Source organism: Chelonoidis abingdonii, chromosome 8 (assembly GCF_003597395.2).
Source record: "Chelonoidis abingdonii isolate Lonesome George chromosome 8, CheloAbing_2.0, whole genome shotgun sequence".
NCBI lineage: Eukaryota > Metazoa > Chordata > Testudines > Testudinidae > Chelonoidis > Chelonoidis abingdonii.
In genome coordinates, this window is record NC_133776.1 from 87402383 (window position 1) to 87418326 (window position 15944).

At 42.1% G+C, this 15944-nt stretch overlaps 1 protein-coding gene across 2 annotated transcripts in view; it reads left to right on the forward strand.

Moving 5' to 3' along the window:
• Positions 1–251: 251 nt before the first annotated feature.
• Positions 252–15944, forward strand: part of CHRDL1 (chordin like 1) — a 55224-nt gene continuing 39531 nt past the window's right edge. The window contains exons 1-5 of one of the 2 annotated variants that reach the window (XM_032766975.2): positions 252–828; positions 3283–3346; positions 4080–4229; positions 6093–6205; positions 9934–10027. In XM_032766975.2, the coding sequence (XP_032622866.1) occupies positions 4133–4229; positions 6093–6205; positions 9934–10027 (304 nt within the window). In that variant the 5' untranslated portion in view covers positions 252–828; positions 3283–3346; positions 4080–4132. The remainder of the gene's footprint in view (positions 829–3282; positions 3347–4079; positions 4230–6092; positions 6206–9933; positions 10028–15944) is intronic. The other variant, XM_032766974.2, reaches the window with a different exon arrangement.

Consider the following 15944-nt stretch of genomic DNA (forward strand, 5'->3'; position numbering starts at 1 on the left):
CGGCCCCTTTAAGCTCAGGGTGAAGTTTGCTTGAGTAGAGAGGATCTTTTGAAGCTTCCTTGCACAGAGGGAGGGAGGGGAGAGGCTCTAACATCCCTGCCATGGAAAGTGCTCGTTTTCCTAACGCACTGACTTTCCTGCCTCTCTTAGACGGCGCCGCCCCCACCCCCCACCCCAAATCAAACAAACTCCACCCCAAATTTTTGTCAATCACCACTTGTGTGCCAGGCAGAAGCGAGGGGGGCGCAGAGAAAGGAGAGGGTGGGAGGGGAAGGCGGATCTCCGAGGCTCTGGCTACATTGCTGCTCCTGCAGGCAGCAGTCCCGCTGCCGGCGGCTCTGCGGGGGTCATTTAAGAGCATCCTCCGAGGCGTTGGGTCCACGTCCAGCTCACCGGGCTCCCGGCTTTCGGCCCTTCGCAGAGCAGCTGCAAGACGAGGAAAGTAGGTGGCAGAGGCCCCTCGTCTCTCTCCCCCCTCGGCAGGGCAACATCAGACCCTGGGCAGCTCTTCCCCTGGACTCTCCATCAGCTCCTGGCTTGACCTCCCCGCCGCGGCTCATTTGGGGGGGCGGGGGTTATAGGACCCAGAAATCCCCAGCGTCAAGGCTCCTGGAGTGAAGGAAGAGGCTGAATCCCAAGTGGGCTTTGCCGGAGGGGGGGCCGATGGCACCGGGACTGTTACTGAGTCACGGGGGGTGAGATCCCTGCCTCTCTGCCCCTGCCAGCCCGACCAAAGCCCCTCGCCTGTTTCCAGGGGGAGCCACTTGAGTCTCCAGCTGCTGCTGCTGCTGAAACTGACCGTCCCTCCGGCTTCTGCCTTCTCGGCAGGTTTGTTCCCGTCTCTCCCCTCCGCCCGTAGCCGGCCAGGGACCAAGGGGGTATCTAGGCTGGACCGAGCGAGGGCAGGGAGCTGTGGCATAGACAGACACGCCTAACAGGGCCTGTTTGCCATCCCCCCACCTGCCTCCCCGTTGCTGATGCTCGCTCGCCACTTGGCCGGGGACTGGCTCCCAGGTCTCCCGGAGATGACATGCCCTTCGCTTTCCCCTTTCCCCCCCCGACACATAGGGCTGGCTTGTCCGTGTCCCTGAGCAGGGCTGGATGGGGCTCAGCGGCTAGAGGAGTCGGCAAACGTCTCCCCTCTGCCCCAGGCGACCCCGCTAAAGTTAGTCCTTGTACTAAACTTTCATCCTGCTTTTGGGTGGGGGCTGAGAACTCTGCAAACCAGTACCGAGTTCTCTATGTCCAGCCGCCTATAGGAGTACTATGGGCTTTAACCATTACAAGCCAGCACTGTAGCCAGGGCTGCATCAAACTAGCTTTTATTAAAATTGATTGCCATTGTAAGAAAACAAGCTTAATGCAGTGCCTATAGAAATTCCGCCCCCCCGCCCACCGCCCCGCTGTACTTTGTCAATGAGAAAGCAACAATGCGTGTTTCTAAGTGGTACATTTTTATGTTACAAAAAGGACAGACAGCCATTCCATCGGGGACTGACATTTCTTTAACTGCAATTTGCATCTTGTGCTCACTAATCAGATTAAACTTCCAGGAGAAAGTTTATCGGAACATATTAGGTGTCTAGTTGCATGTAATAACATTGATCCTGTCACCGATCTTTAAAAATATATTCGAATTTTCTTTGAACATTCCTGCTTTGTTTCAATAATAGAAAGTGTGGACCCATGCCCTGTCATTTTTAGCTATTACATGGGATTTATTGGAAATCAAAAGACATGAAAATAGGTCTTTGTTTTCTGCCTTATTTCAGTCTTATGGAATGCCAATAACAGATAATAAAAAGGTTAATTTTAATTGCAGTTAAGTAGATCAGAACATTTTCAACTGAGGCTATTGCTCAAAAATAAAGGAAATATGTTTATTGCTAAAAGTTTCTGTATTTGGGTTTATTGTAACAACTAGTCTGAAGTTAAAGAGATTAAAATCCATCTAATTTCCATTATTAATTCCCCTCTTTCATTGTATTATTTAACATTTCTTTTTTAAAGCAAGATGGGGTTTAAAGAAATGACATTTTGAAATGGAAGGGTTTCTGAGTTCTTTCCAGTCTAGCTAACAATCAGAGTGCTCCCGAGACTGCAAAAGGAAGAACAGTGCTCCATTTACAAATATTTTTTCTCCAGACAGCACCTCAAAAAAGTCAGAGTATTTAAAATGCCCACATTTTGCCCGTTCTAATGATCTGAGGCATGCTACTGTTGCTCTGAGTACTGGCATGTTATACTGAGACTAAACTGCAATTTTTTCCATTTTAAACAAGTTTTTAAAAAGTATTTATCTTAGAAAACATCCCGTGAGATCTGAACACCTTAAGGGAAAAAATGATGACAAAGTTTTGTTTCTAAAATGAAATTTTATTTCTTGTTTCCAAGAAGAAATTTAAATTCTATTTTGCTATTGTGTAAAGGGCACCCTTTAACAGTTACATTATGCTTTTGAATGTTCTCAGATGCATTTTAAATTATTTAGGATGAGGCTATACAGTACCAGACAGAGGTCAATGATGAGTAGACAGAATGGTTGTACTGTTTTGAATGGGGAGGGTTGACGGTCATGCTTCTGGTGTTGTTTTGAGGATCGAGAGTGGAAGAAATTATAGAATAAGAGAGATAAACATACATAATAGATCAAATCATCCAAATTATCAGCCCCTTGTTATAGAATCCCAAGTCAGAAAGAATAGTTCTACCTGGAAGATGTTTTAAAAGTGGTATTGATCAGTACATGACTTAAAATGATTACTCTGTAGCTTGTATAAGCATTTTGTTTAGTTTCTTCAATGAGGATTTGAAAAACAGTATTTTAAGGTGAACTTGTGTTGTTTTTTCTCAGTGCTTCTCCATTCCTCTAAATTGTCCTTAATTTTTTAATTTACATGTATAGTAAATCTTTCTGCTTTGAAAATGCGTCACTGAAACCTTGTGAAATCTGGGTCCAGGGTTCAATTTTTGATAAGTCATCTGAAGATCACTTATCTAAAGAGGTCAAATGACTTGAACATATTTTTAAAAGTTTATATAATTGTTTAAATTGCCAGTGGTGAATTACTTTTCAAACTTTCATAAGGAAAACCAATACTGAGACTGTTTTAAAAAACCCACATGAATAACACTGTAAATTATTCCCAACTGTCCTTTTAATGAGACAATAATTTTCTTTATTGTGGTTCACGTTTATTCATTTATTGTTCCAGATTGGATTTTTTTAAAAAAAGACTCACGTTAATTACAATTTGATCAGTTTCCTCTCTTCACTCTAAGGAGACTGACAGTCTTGAAAAAGTCAGACAAAAGGCACTCTGGCACCATTAGTGCAGCTTTCAGGGCAAGGCATACTTGATGACTATGCTCCATGCTAACAGGGTATTGATATTAAAGATCTGCATGAATAAAGATTGGCATGTCATTTGCATATTGTACCTTCAGCATAAAACTGCAGAATGCAGGGGTTATTAAGACAGGTTTCAAGGTAATGGTAAGAGTTAACTCCTGAACAATCAATTTTATGGAGTCCCAAAATATGAGGACATGGGGGATGAATTGATTAGGGGTGAAATCCTGAATCTACTGAAATAAATGGGAATGCACATTAAAGGGTTAACATATATTCAAGGTTCAGATTACTCTTACCATGGCAAAGCTAACGCATTACAACTAACATTCATACTTCCTTCTTTACATACAAAAGATCTGATTCTGTTCATGGAAAAGCTTCTAAACAAACTATTTCTCTTGTAAAAGAGAGTTTTAAGAATTTAGACTTTGCAAGTTCTTTGCTTTGCAATCAGAGAAGGACTTCATAAGATGTAATACCCACTTTTCAGCTTTTATGAAAGGGAATGTGGTCCGTTTTCCAAAAATGAAGCAATTTAATCTCAAGTCTAAAATGTTTCCACTAAACAAAGCTCTGTACAGACTTTTTTTTGCTGTTGTTTTGTCTTGTCTTGTTTTCTGGCAGCTTTCGATTTTTACATGTTGGTTGAAATCATATTGGAGACCTTCATTTTAAGTAGTCCCAGAGGATTTCAGTCTTAAGTCTTTTCACATTTTCTTCCCAGCAACTCAACATTCTGCCCTTTGAAGGATTTTTCTTTCCTTTTTGTTGGCAAAGATGAGGAAAAAATGGAGATTGGAGGACTTTCGATTTATCTTTTCCTGTGTGCTCTGGCTCCTTTTCATAGATGGAGGTAAATCGGAACAAATAAAACGTAAGTAAACTTCAAAAGAAAAATGCATCTATCACATTAAACTAAATGTGGGGTTTCCTGTTGTCTATCAATTGTGTGTGTCAAATAAAAATTTTATATGTAACAGAACTTTAATGACGGTTTTGCATTAAAATAAGCCTAGTGCAGAAAAAATGTGTCTGCTTGTTTTCATTTAGTAAAATCAAATCAAAATAAATTGTGGCCTATTTCCCTAAAACCATATAGTTTTCATCACATCATAAAGAACATAACACATCAAGCTGCCAAATCTGTTTTACTTCAGATGTCCTGCATACAGAGTGTCCTTAATTGCATTTTAGTGACCTCTATAAACGTCTGACAGATTATCTGGATTTTGTCCCATCCATAAGTCTATTGTGCTGAGGTTTTCAGCTAGTGTAAACCTCCTCCAAGGCAGACCTGTTGTGTTCCAAAAAACCTCATATGAACTGGATTAGAGATGAAATAGTCTTTGCGAAAATTAAGGATCCAGGCACTGTCAAAAACTTGGTGCAGTATATTGAAAGGAACACAAACAAGACAAAGGAAATATTTCTAGAAACCCAATGATCCATGGGAGATGTTAACACATTTCATAAAGAGGAGTGATAGGAAGGAGTAACTAACAACACACTCCAGTATCTATAGGAAGACTATGGTCTTGCTAGGAGACACCTAGTGCCTTTCGCTACCTGCATGTTCAGCTCTTTTGGCCTGTGTCTAAGCTCAGTGTTTGCACTTCAAGGAGTAGTCACAGACAGAGTGTCAAATCTTTCAAACCCAGCTTCTTGTCCTAAGCAAGTGGATGCAGCAAAAAAATAAATTGAATTGCTCCAAAGAAGGCATTTTCTGCTCTCCTGAGCTTATTCAGAAAAAAGAACTGTGCAAATTATCCTTGTCCAGAGCAGAGGCTGCACAGGAAAATTCAGCAACTTCCAGTTGCAACTTCAGCTCATTACTTTTTCAGACACTAAGCGTCATTCACCATGCAGCTGTCTGAAGTGAAAGCAGATCACTTTACACATGCTACCAGTAATCCCTGCATCTTGCTACCTGCTTTTAGCAGACTGAATGCTAAGGACATTCCACTCTCATTCTAATATTTGGGAGCCAAGTATTTGTGTGTTGTTTCAAGATGTGTTTGTAAGAAGGGTGATAATTTATCATGAGGCTTAACATTAACATTTGCCAAAGCAGCATCACATAAGTAGATGGCTAAATGATACCAGTTGTGTGTGCTGTTAGTTGCAAGTGGAAAACTTTACTTGTGAAATTAAAGGCCTTTGCTGAAAAATAGGCCCCTAAAATATCTTGCACACTGCTGCATAGATAAGATCAACACACTGTATCAAATAACATGCCATGCTCCTGTTTGATCTGGTTCTTAAACTATAGAACATGCCATATAAGTACAATGCACATTTCCTCATTCTGTCCTTCAACACTTCTGCTGTCCTGAGCAGAAACTGCTGCAATACCTTTGAGATTGGGAACATTTTATTTACTATGAATTAGACTGAGGAAACTAAGCACTTTCATTTGGGACTGATATAGGATTTGAACCCAAGTCTCTAGGATGTGAAAGGCTAATGAATCAACTTACTCTGAAAGCTACCACATCAGAAACCAGGGGAGTTTCCTGGCTAGAAACTGGTATCCAATATGGAGGCATTAATTTTTAAATTGTGTTCTCAAAGAAAAGGAAAAAGTAGAATTCTTTACAAATTTCTTTGCACCTTAAACAAACTCAGCTACCTGGGGTTTACATAGAGTCCTAACTGAGATACCATAGCTACCACTGCTTTCCTGCACTGAAAGGGATTATTAATTCATAGCTCTTTCTATTCCATATTATTTTAACAGATTCAGAGACATACTGTGTGTTTCAAGATAAGAAGTACCGTGTAGGAGAAAGATGGCATCCCTACCTAGAACCCTATGGACTCGTTTATTGTGTTAACTGTCTTTGCTCAGAGGTAGGTCAATTCAGGTTTAGCTCTAGTGACTCCTTGCATGTATGTCCTTAACTGAGTACAAGTCTTTACACTGAATTTACATGGCAATGTGGCTCAATCCTGCTTTCCTATAGTGTCCATCTCCCATTGGCTTCCACAGCAACTGCAGAAAAAAAAGGTATTCCACAGCTGGGATTCGCTGCCCGACAGAGAAGGGCAATTTTGGCAAAAATACATAGATCATGCATGCCTTTTACAGTGATGGAACAGGCAAGAGACTCCTTAACTACGCATCAGCCTTGCATATTCTTTGCATTGAACCATGACTCATATCAACTCTACATCCACATATGGTCCTCACTGTTTTGGATGGAAGATTAGACTGAGCCCAAGCTTGATTGTGTTGAGATCTAAATGCAACACCCAACTCTCCAGTAAGGCATTCCCATCCCACAGTAAAGAAATCTCTTCCCTCGGAGCATTGGGGGAACTAGGCTGGGATGCCACAACTTATAAAAATCCAGGAAAAGGCAGGGAGAATGAAGGAAGAGAAAAGAAGGGGTTAGCGAATAGGGAGAGTTGGCTTTGACATGAAAGGATGAGCCTTTCTGGGCATGATTAGGCTCCCTTCAGTTGGTGATTGATGTTTAGATACCACAGTGATAGATCCTGTAGCAACATGACAGATAGCTGGGGTCGGGGCGGGGGGTATATCAGAGGGCAGAATTTGTCCCTTAAAGTGCCTTATAGTCAATTTAAACACAAAACCCACCATGGTTCAGGGATTTGAATCACTACCACGTGACATTCCAGATGTGTTTGGTCTGCTATCTTTAATGCTCAATAAATTCTTTTGGACCATTTATCCCCCTGCAAATATAAAACACTGGGCCTTGTGCAGCACTTATCCTAAAGAATCTGCTACTTCACTTTCATGCGCACATACAAACAGTAGCACACAAGCTTGGCTTGGCATATGTTTTCCTTCTGCTGCTCAGAAACAAACCGTAAAGGGGGGAAAGTCTCTTTTTTAAAGTTATAGGGTTTGAGGACATGATCAGGCTCCCTTCAATTGGTGATGGATGTTTAGATACCATAGTGATAGACTCCATGGCAACATGATAGCTGGGCAGGGAGAGGGCATATCGGAGGGCAGAATTTCTCCCTGAGTGCTTTAAAAGGACTATACAGAAAACCCACCATGGTTTAGGGATTTGAATCACTAATCATGTGACGCTCCAGAGTTTTAAAGTTATGAGGATTTTCCATTCACTTTTGCTGACCCTCCATGAATGTTTAAAAGTCCTTCTGAATCAATGGTAAAATGCTAATTAAACTGCTTGAAGGATGATGCCCTATTGTAGGGATTGGGGAAAATTTAGCATATGAGGAAGGCCTCATAGGTATTAAAGTTAAAGGAGAACTGCCATGTTCCATGCAAACCCATTCATCATAAGATTCATGAAGGGAAAATCCTGTTTCCACAAACACACATGGGCTGAATGACAAGAGAACTGGTGCAAAGGGATCTAGGAGGGGTGGAAGTAGAATAGAAGACCATGTCCACTGTATGAAGGAGGCTATGCAGGATCTTTCATGAGGCTGTTACAAATTTCTGACATGGCTTAATAGAGGGTAGGTGCACCACCAAGCAGAGCCCAGAAGTGGCTCCCAGCACCTCAGTGGATCTGGGACTACCTGGATCCAGCAGCCAATTCCCTCCTCCCCCTCTTTGCAGGGGTGCAAAAGTAGCTATGGAGTGTAAGCATGGCCACTCTGCAGCCTGGATGGGAGGATTTCCTGTGGACATTCCCCGGTGCTCATCCATTTACTCCAGCTTCATGCTTGGACAAAGATTTAGCTCCAAGAAATGCCACTTGAATGTTGACCTATAGTGAGAAGGCTCTTATTTTAAGGGGGAAATTACAGCAGTAAATTAGTAGTAATTGGTATTTCACGTGTTACAGTGATTGCATGTTCCTGTTTAAAAGCAAAAGCTTCCAGGTTCAAAGTAAAGCAAGTACCTAAAGAGAACTCATTATCTTCCACAAGGCAGGGACAGGTAGAGTTAGAATTGCACAAAGACTGTTAGCTTCAGCTAAGCAAAGTGTTTATAAACTTCCAGATCATTATTTTACTCTGAAAACTAACTCTATAAACAGGGCACCTTCTTACTCAATAGAGCTGCTCCTTGTGTGTGTTCAGCGTCAGAACTGCAGCCATCAGTGACTAAAAAAGTTTACTACTTTTTAAGCAATGCAGACACAGCTAAGACAAAGGGAGCTGAATTCTATTCTTCCTTGTTTATCATAGTCAGAATTGCTTACTAAGTTCTAATCAGTTACAACAGTGTAAACCCACTGAAGGCAATGGTGTCTCTGAGGATAGCACTTGGCCTGCAGGACATATTATGTTAATGATGCACAAGAAGGAAAGAATGTAGCTTGGTTTTCAGAACTCAGGTTGCGTTTGCATGGCTAGTAATTCAAAACCCTATTTTGGGTCAATTTTTTGTTGATGTAAATAGGCAAAACTCCATTGAAACCAATGGAGGCAGGCCCATTTACATTAGCAGAGAATTTAACATTTATACTGTCGCAATGCCTATGAACCAATCGGTCTGGGGTCCCATCAAGCAGACCTGTAGTAAATGACAGTCGCTGTGCCCCAAAGAGTTTACAACAAAAAGACTGGCCCGGTTTTTGCAACTCCAGCGCATCCAATCTATAATCTTGAGACAGAACGTTTCAGAGTCATTTTTCAGAGTGGAATTGCACTTTATGACAACGATAAGGATTGCTTGTGTATAGTGACGGGACCATATCAAGACATTCTAATGCATGTTGGAGCCCAATCAAATGGAAACTGATTGGCTGGGCCAGACTCATAGTATTCTGATGGCCCATGTGAAGTTGAAATGGATTTATTTCATGCTACATCAGAAACTACAATCATTCACAAACGTAGCACAGCATCAATGTTCATGTTGAAGTGTCTTTCTTATTTACAAACATTAACAGCTTTCATAGCTAACTTAAGGGTATGAATTAGGGCTGCGAAGTGGAAATCTGAAATAGTCTTTTCTGGTGTAACATGTCTAGTCTTTTCTGGTGTAACATGAATGGTTTATATATATTGGAGACTGAATATTCCCTGTGCTTTAATTATAAATCAAACCTAGATATGGTCAAACAGAATATTACATGAATTATGAATAATGAATCCTATTCCCAAATCCTGCTCATATTTCTTAGAAAAATAACTATTTACCAACTGGTTTCCTTTGCCTATTGGGGAATCAGTACAATGAGAACAGAGGACTCTCTGCAGGTTTAGAAGAATTAAAAATTACAGACTCTTATGATCTCTTGTGATCTCACATGAATCCTCAACAGGGGGTGCCTCAGAGACCTATCATCCATCATATATTTCTTAGCCTTGGAAAAGCAGTTTCTAAGTATAATTTGTCTCAAAAGACACTTGAATACCCAAGTGAAAATTGTTGCAATCCCATTTCTAGATGCTCCCTTTGATTTGAAAGCATTTATGCTATTTTGTGGATTTATTCCACATTCTAATTTCAGTTACTGCAGTGTAAATCTGGAATCAGTGGAGTTACCCCAGTCTTACACTGGTGTAACAGAGATCAGAATCTGGCCCATAACAACAGTCTTCAGCACAATACCTAGATGCAGAATAGAGGGCACAATACCCAATCCATGCATTTAATTGTTGCATTCCTTCCCCAGAATGGGAACGTATTATGCAGCAGAATAAGATGTCCAAGCCTACACTGCCCTACCCCAGTGCATGTGCCACAGCTGTGCTGCCCACGATGCCCAGGTAATGAACGTTTGCAGAATCATAATTTGCTCTTGAATATACTCTATTATTCTGGGCTGTAGCAAGCAGGGAACTTCCACAACTAGGAAACTGATGAAAAGCTTTCATGCAGAAAAGCCCAGTATACACTCCTTTTATAATAGGAGGGAGACTTGTTCTATGTTATAATAAGCCCTAGTATTTCCTATGGTGGTTTCTTCTGGGATTTCTTTGTAATGCTCAGCATGACCATGGAGCTAAGATTTATTTTTTTAAGTGGTCACTTACAGATTCTGCAGCACTACTAAGTAGTTGTTCCAAAACGCTATGACCAATGTGCAATTGTACAACATCACTGTATAATTGGAGTCCTACCTCTCATATCCTAGTATAGCTTGTAATTAAGGATGGCTGTAAATCACAAAAGCAGAGCTGTTGAAGTTTATGACTGTATAAATCTGATTAGTTACTGTATAGTAAATTCTTGCAGACTGTACATTTATTAGACGTTCATTGTTAAGAGCCACTGAACGAATGAGGTTACGCAGAATCTCTCATGAGACTGTTACAGCATTCCTGACACGGCCTAAAGGCTGGTGGTTTTGACTGGCTTTTTCCCCTAAGCATGTCTCTTAATGGTACCCCTCTTTTCCAGCTATAAAAGGCTATTTATGCAGCAATGTAGAAAGGGTGTTTATTTGGCTCTGTCTGGAGAGAGTTTTGTTGTCTGAGAAAAGAACTGTTCCACTATGGAAACGTGCGAGCAGAGGGCGGTACATGAGAGGACGGCTCTGAACATGGGCGTCAGTCTGCTACTCATCAGGGCTAGGAGAATATTTGAAGTACCTGCCACAATGCAAGGATAACACACTGACCAGTGTGTTGGGCACAGTGTAACACACTGTGTGTAACACGTTGCCCTCTGTGTGTTGGGCACAGAGGGCAACCATAACACACTCACCAGTGTGTTATGGTTGCCCTCTGTGCCCAACATGGGCAGTTGGTATCAAAGGCCAGGGTAGGCTAAGCTTCCCCTATCCCAGGCCTGTGGCCATGCCTATGCTCTGTTCCGAGGCCCTGCCCTCACTCCTCCACTCCCCCGAAGCCAGCAGGGCTCAACTCAGCTCGGGTCTTGGTCCGGTGGTGACTTGGGCTGGTGGCCCATGGCAGCTGGGGTGGGGTCAGGCCAGGGGCCCAGGGTGGCTGGGGAGCTCTAGTCAACTAGCCAGCATGGCTGGGGTGGGTCGGCTGGGTCTCCTCCAGCTGCAGGGAAGGGGGTTCAGGGCTCCTCTGGCTGTGGGGGCTTGGGGCTCCAGCGGGCGAGGGTGTGTGCTTGGGCAGAAGAAGTGGTGTCTGGGGGCTAGCCTCCCCATAAGGAGGGTTCACCTGCCACCCATGGTGCCCAGAGGATAAGAGTCTGTTACAGCTCTCAGCTAGGGAGCATGGCTCCAACAGCAGCTCATGGTTTTAGTTCTGGAGGTCTCTGGCTCAATCCTTTGCATCAGTCAAGATTGCAGCTGTCACACAAGCTCAGCTGATTAATTTGGCTAAATCTATCTCCTAATCTCTCCTGCTCAGCAATACAGGGCTGCTCCCTCCAGGAAGTTTTCCAGTACTCTGTCCTGGCTACATTTGTATCCCAAGCAATAAGGCTTTCAACCCTCAACTTGTGAGATTACAATCCATAGTGTACTAGATTTTAGGTCCTCACAAATGAGGACATGCAATAGGCCTTACCTGAATGAATACCCGCAAGCAGAAAGTTGAAGGCCTGACATAGAACTTCCCCATGTCCACAAGGGTGGAGTAATGACAGCAGGACTGCGGGCACTCAGGAGTAAGTCAGGAAATGAACAGCAGCCACCTGGTAGTCAGAGGGCAAGGAGCCTCTAGGGAGGCAGGACTCCATGGGCAGTTGTTAGGGTCAGGGTTGAAGCACACACAGATTTTTTTGATTGCTTTCCTGCAACATGTGCCTCCTAAATCTCAAGGATCCAGCCTTGGGGAGAAAACCTTGCTTGGAGAAAGCACTCTGATTGTTAGCTGGTGCAGCAGGGTGTAGTAACGTTATTTCTTACAATGATGGGAAACTCCAGTGATTACTCCTTTTTTTTTTATTAACCAAATGCAAGTAGAGAATTATCCACCAAAAAAACCCAATCACAGATGAATACAAAACAAAAGTATAAATCAGATGTGTAGGACTAAGGTCAGGGCAGGCAACCTGAAGCCCTTGGCAGATGAGGGAATTATTCTGCCTCTTACTGGACCTCAGTCAATAATTATCATTTCTAAACCTCAATGGGTTTCTGCTCACATGGCCACTTAGCGTTCTCAAGGCAGTTCTTTCTTCAGTGGCCTCCTCGCCCACAGAGGTGCATCTGACACTTGATGCCTGTTTCTCTTGTTTCTGGTGCTTTTCATTGTCAGCATGAATGCACAGTCTTTAGCCTTCTGGAGGTCCTCAAGAGATGGAAAGACAGTCGTCCTTCTCCTTAGCTGCCTTTAGACATCATGTTCCTCTCTTGGAATGACCCGCTGCCATGTTTATTAGGCATATTCTTGGTGTGGACTGTTACATTAGCAGGTTGCCAGCCACTTTTTGTTTGGAACAGAACATCTCTCACTTGCAAATGAAGGTAATGGTTTGGCATTCTTTTGGTATTTCCCTGCTTCTAGTATCCTGGTGCACAGCTCTTTTAGGGGGCAGACAGTGTCTTTGTTATGTTTGCATAGTGCCTAGCACGATGGGCCTTGGCCCCTTGGTGCTACCATAATGAATACTAAATACTTCAGCGTTATCTGGCTCTAAGACTTTTTCTATAAACTGGTGATCTCAATAAAGGCCTGAGAAAGTGTGTTGCAATATTCTAGCAATGCTAAGTATGGATCTCTTGAAACAACCAGGGCTCTTTTATCAAATCAAGTGTAGCTGTTTGTATTGACCTTTGCTATCATAGCAAGTGTTTGACGTGGTGTACTCGAACTGGTAGATCAAAAATTGCCAGAAAGAGCCACTTGTGAATTGTGGGCCATTATCTCTTCTTAACTCATTATACAGTGAGTTATCACATTGCTAATTGATGTGTTGGGCACCAGTTCATTTTAAAAATGTGAATAGTCATCCACCAATGAGTAATCTTTTTACTTTTAATTGAAATAGATCTGCACCAACCTTGGACCAAGGTTGATGGCTCCTGTGGTTTCAGTAATTCTTTTGCATTCTGCCTCCTGCCTTGGCTGTAGATTTCATATTTGGATGCCTTATCTTCAGTAATAGTATTCATGACTGACAAGAAGGCAGCCTCTCCCAGGGGGAGAGGCTGTTGAGGGGGATCCCTCTGAGGGAAGTTGGCAATAATATCCTCTTGGAATTAAGATCTCCCTCAGCCAAAGCACCATGGTCCCTGCTGGCACCAAAAGGTGTAGTTTCTACCCCCGACTCTCCCTTTGCCAAGGTGAATTTTACCCATTGTCAAATGCACATATTATATGCGATATATCATCTAATTTTCTCCAGTGCCTCCCAGCTGCTGCCATAGGTTCATGGCAAGCCTTTCCATAATCTTTTCATGTTTGTTGTCCTTTGAAGCTTAGTCTTAATTTTGCTGGTAAATCCAGGATCTGTATCTTTCATACATAGAGATTATTCTTCCTTTACAGCTCTGTGAACCATTTGCTTTATTACCCAAGTTAGATTATGCTGATAATACAAGGATCTTCCAGAAAGCTGAGATCACTTTTTAGCTGGTGCCACACAATGGAAACTTCTGTGCATGTTCATGAGCCCAGGTACCAAAGGACAGATGTCCTCATCAAAACAATTGGTACCCTAGCTGGCAATCTAAAATGATCGAAGAATTAGCTTACAATGGGCCATGGAATCTGAACTCTTTACTTGCACCTAAAGCCAGAGCAGGATGGAGGTACTTTTGCAGAATGGGATAGGGGAACTTTGCACTGCAACTGTTAGATTGGGATCAGTTCTGTTAATAATTAGAGAACTTCAGTCTGCAGGCCTGTCTGAATGGTATCATTCATGGCAACAAAGTGCCCTGATTAGTTTTTAAGGCATGTAGATGAATCCCACAGTCATGACATTACTATAGACAGACAACAAAATTTATAAATGTAACTAATTTAAAATATGAACTATACATTTTATACATTGAGTAATGTGCGTGAGTCATTCCAAAATGGAGCATTCAAAGTAAGGTTTAAGATGATAAAGTGAATACGAGGTGTTGCAAATTTACAATAGGAGTAAAAATGTACACTTCATTATTTTAGATAGGGTTTCCATATTCCACTTGCTGCTTTGATCTTCAGATATGTTTTGCTGGGTAAGCCAACATATTGGCATATGAATCAGCCCATCTGGCTCCATCATTTTTTAAGCTTACTGCCCAGATACACACACTGACTTCCAGGAACTTTCCTGATTAGTAACACATTTATGTTCAGGCTCCTGTGGTGGTATGATTTTTCAGCATGTATCGAATTCAATCTGTTTCTTTTCTATTTAATTTTTTATTCAAATATTGAAATAGCTGTAACAGCAAAATGCGAGGCAGTGGTATACAAATACATAACCCAACACAAGAAGAGGTTTCTTGCAACAGTCATATGTAGTCATATTAGAATGTCACTTAAATATACAGATTCAATCCTGCAAACTCCCTAGAGCTCTCACCTCTCATTAACTTGCATATTATGTATAAAAATAGGGACGTGTATATTACAATGCATGTTGCATTGGATTAGAAGAGGGATTCTCAACCTGGTGGTCATGAAAAGCTTTCAGAGGCCACCACTATTCTGCACCTCCTATACTGTTAAATGGGAAGGGCCCAGTTATATCCTGGCTAGGAAGAATAGAGATTCAGGGAGTTACAGTATCAAAAGTTTGAGAGCCACTGGATTAGAACACCACTTTCAAGGGTAAATGACTTACCTGAGGGACACTGACATCGAAACTGACAGAAAAACAAATTAGGGGCGTAGATCCTATTGAAGTCAAGGAGGGTTTTAATTAACTTAAATGGGAACAAGGTCAGGCCTAAATAGAGAGGTTAGGAAGAAGGAGAAAAAAACAAACAAACCAGGAAGTAGTAATAGCAAAGGATGTGCAGCTGACCTACCATCAAACTGACACTGTTGGTGCAAGCGTGGTTGGTTTCTCTCATACAGAATGTACCTGACAATGCACTGCATGAAACTGTAGTAGGAATAAATCTCAACTCCTTACCTTCTTGAAGATTTCAAGTGGACTAGAAGAAAAATACTCTGTACCAAATTCTGTATGAACAACACATCAAAGAATACAGGATCTTCTCTTCGAAGAAACAAACCTGAATCAGTAACATGGATCCAAGCACCAAGAATGTTGTGGGAATTTGGGTATGGATCCAAAACTCACAGTTTGCTTTTGAAATCCCAGATCCAAACAACCCCAGTCTGTGTGGCAGTCTACATCTAGACCTGCAATTTGCACTGTGGTCTATGCGTATATCCTGCTAGCAATGAGTTTTTCATGTTTAACTCACCAACATGAAAAGCAGAATATACCCAATTCTGAAAGAACTTTATCACTAGGAGTTCTTATATCTCCCATGTAATTAGACTGTCTACACTTACCGTGGATTGACACTGCGGCAATCGATCCACTGGGGATCAATTTAGTAGGTCTAGTGAAGACCCACTAAATTGACCGCAGATCGCTCTCCCATCGATTCCAGTACGTCACTGGAATGAGAAGCATAAGGGTTCCTCTCATCGACCCAGTGTGGTGTAGACACTACTGTAAGCAGAGTCAGGATGAGCTGTACCCTGACATCTGGTGGTGAAGTATGGGAAGTGTGGAAAGAATGTCTGGAATGCAAAATCTCAAATATTTGCATAGGCACGCCTAACCCATCCCAGACTGCCGAGCTGTGGG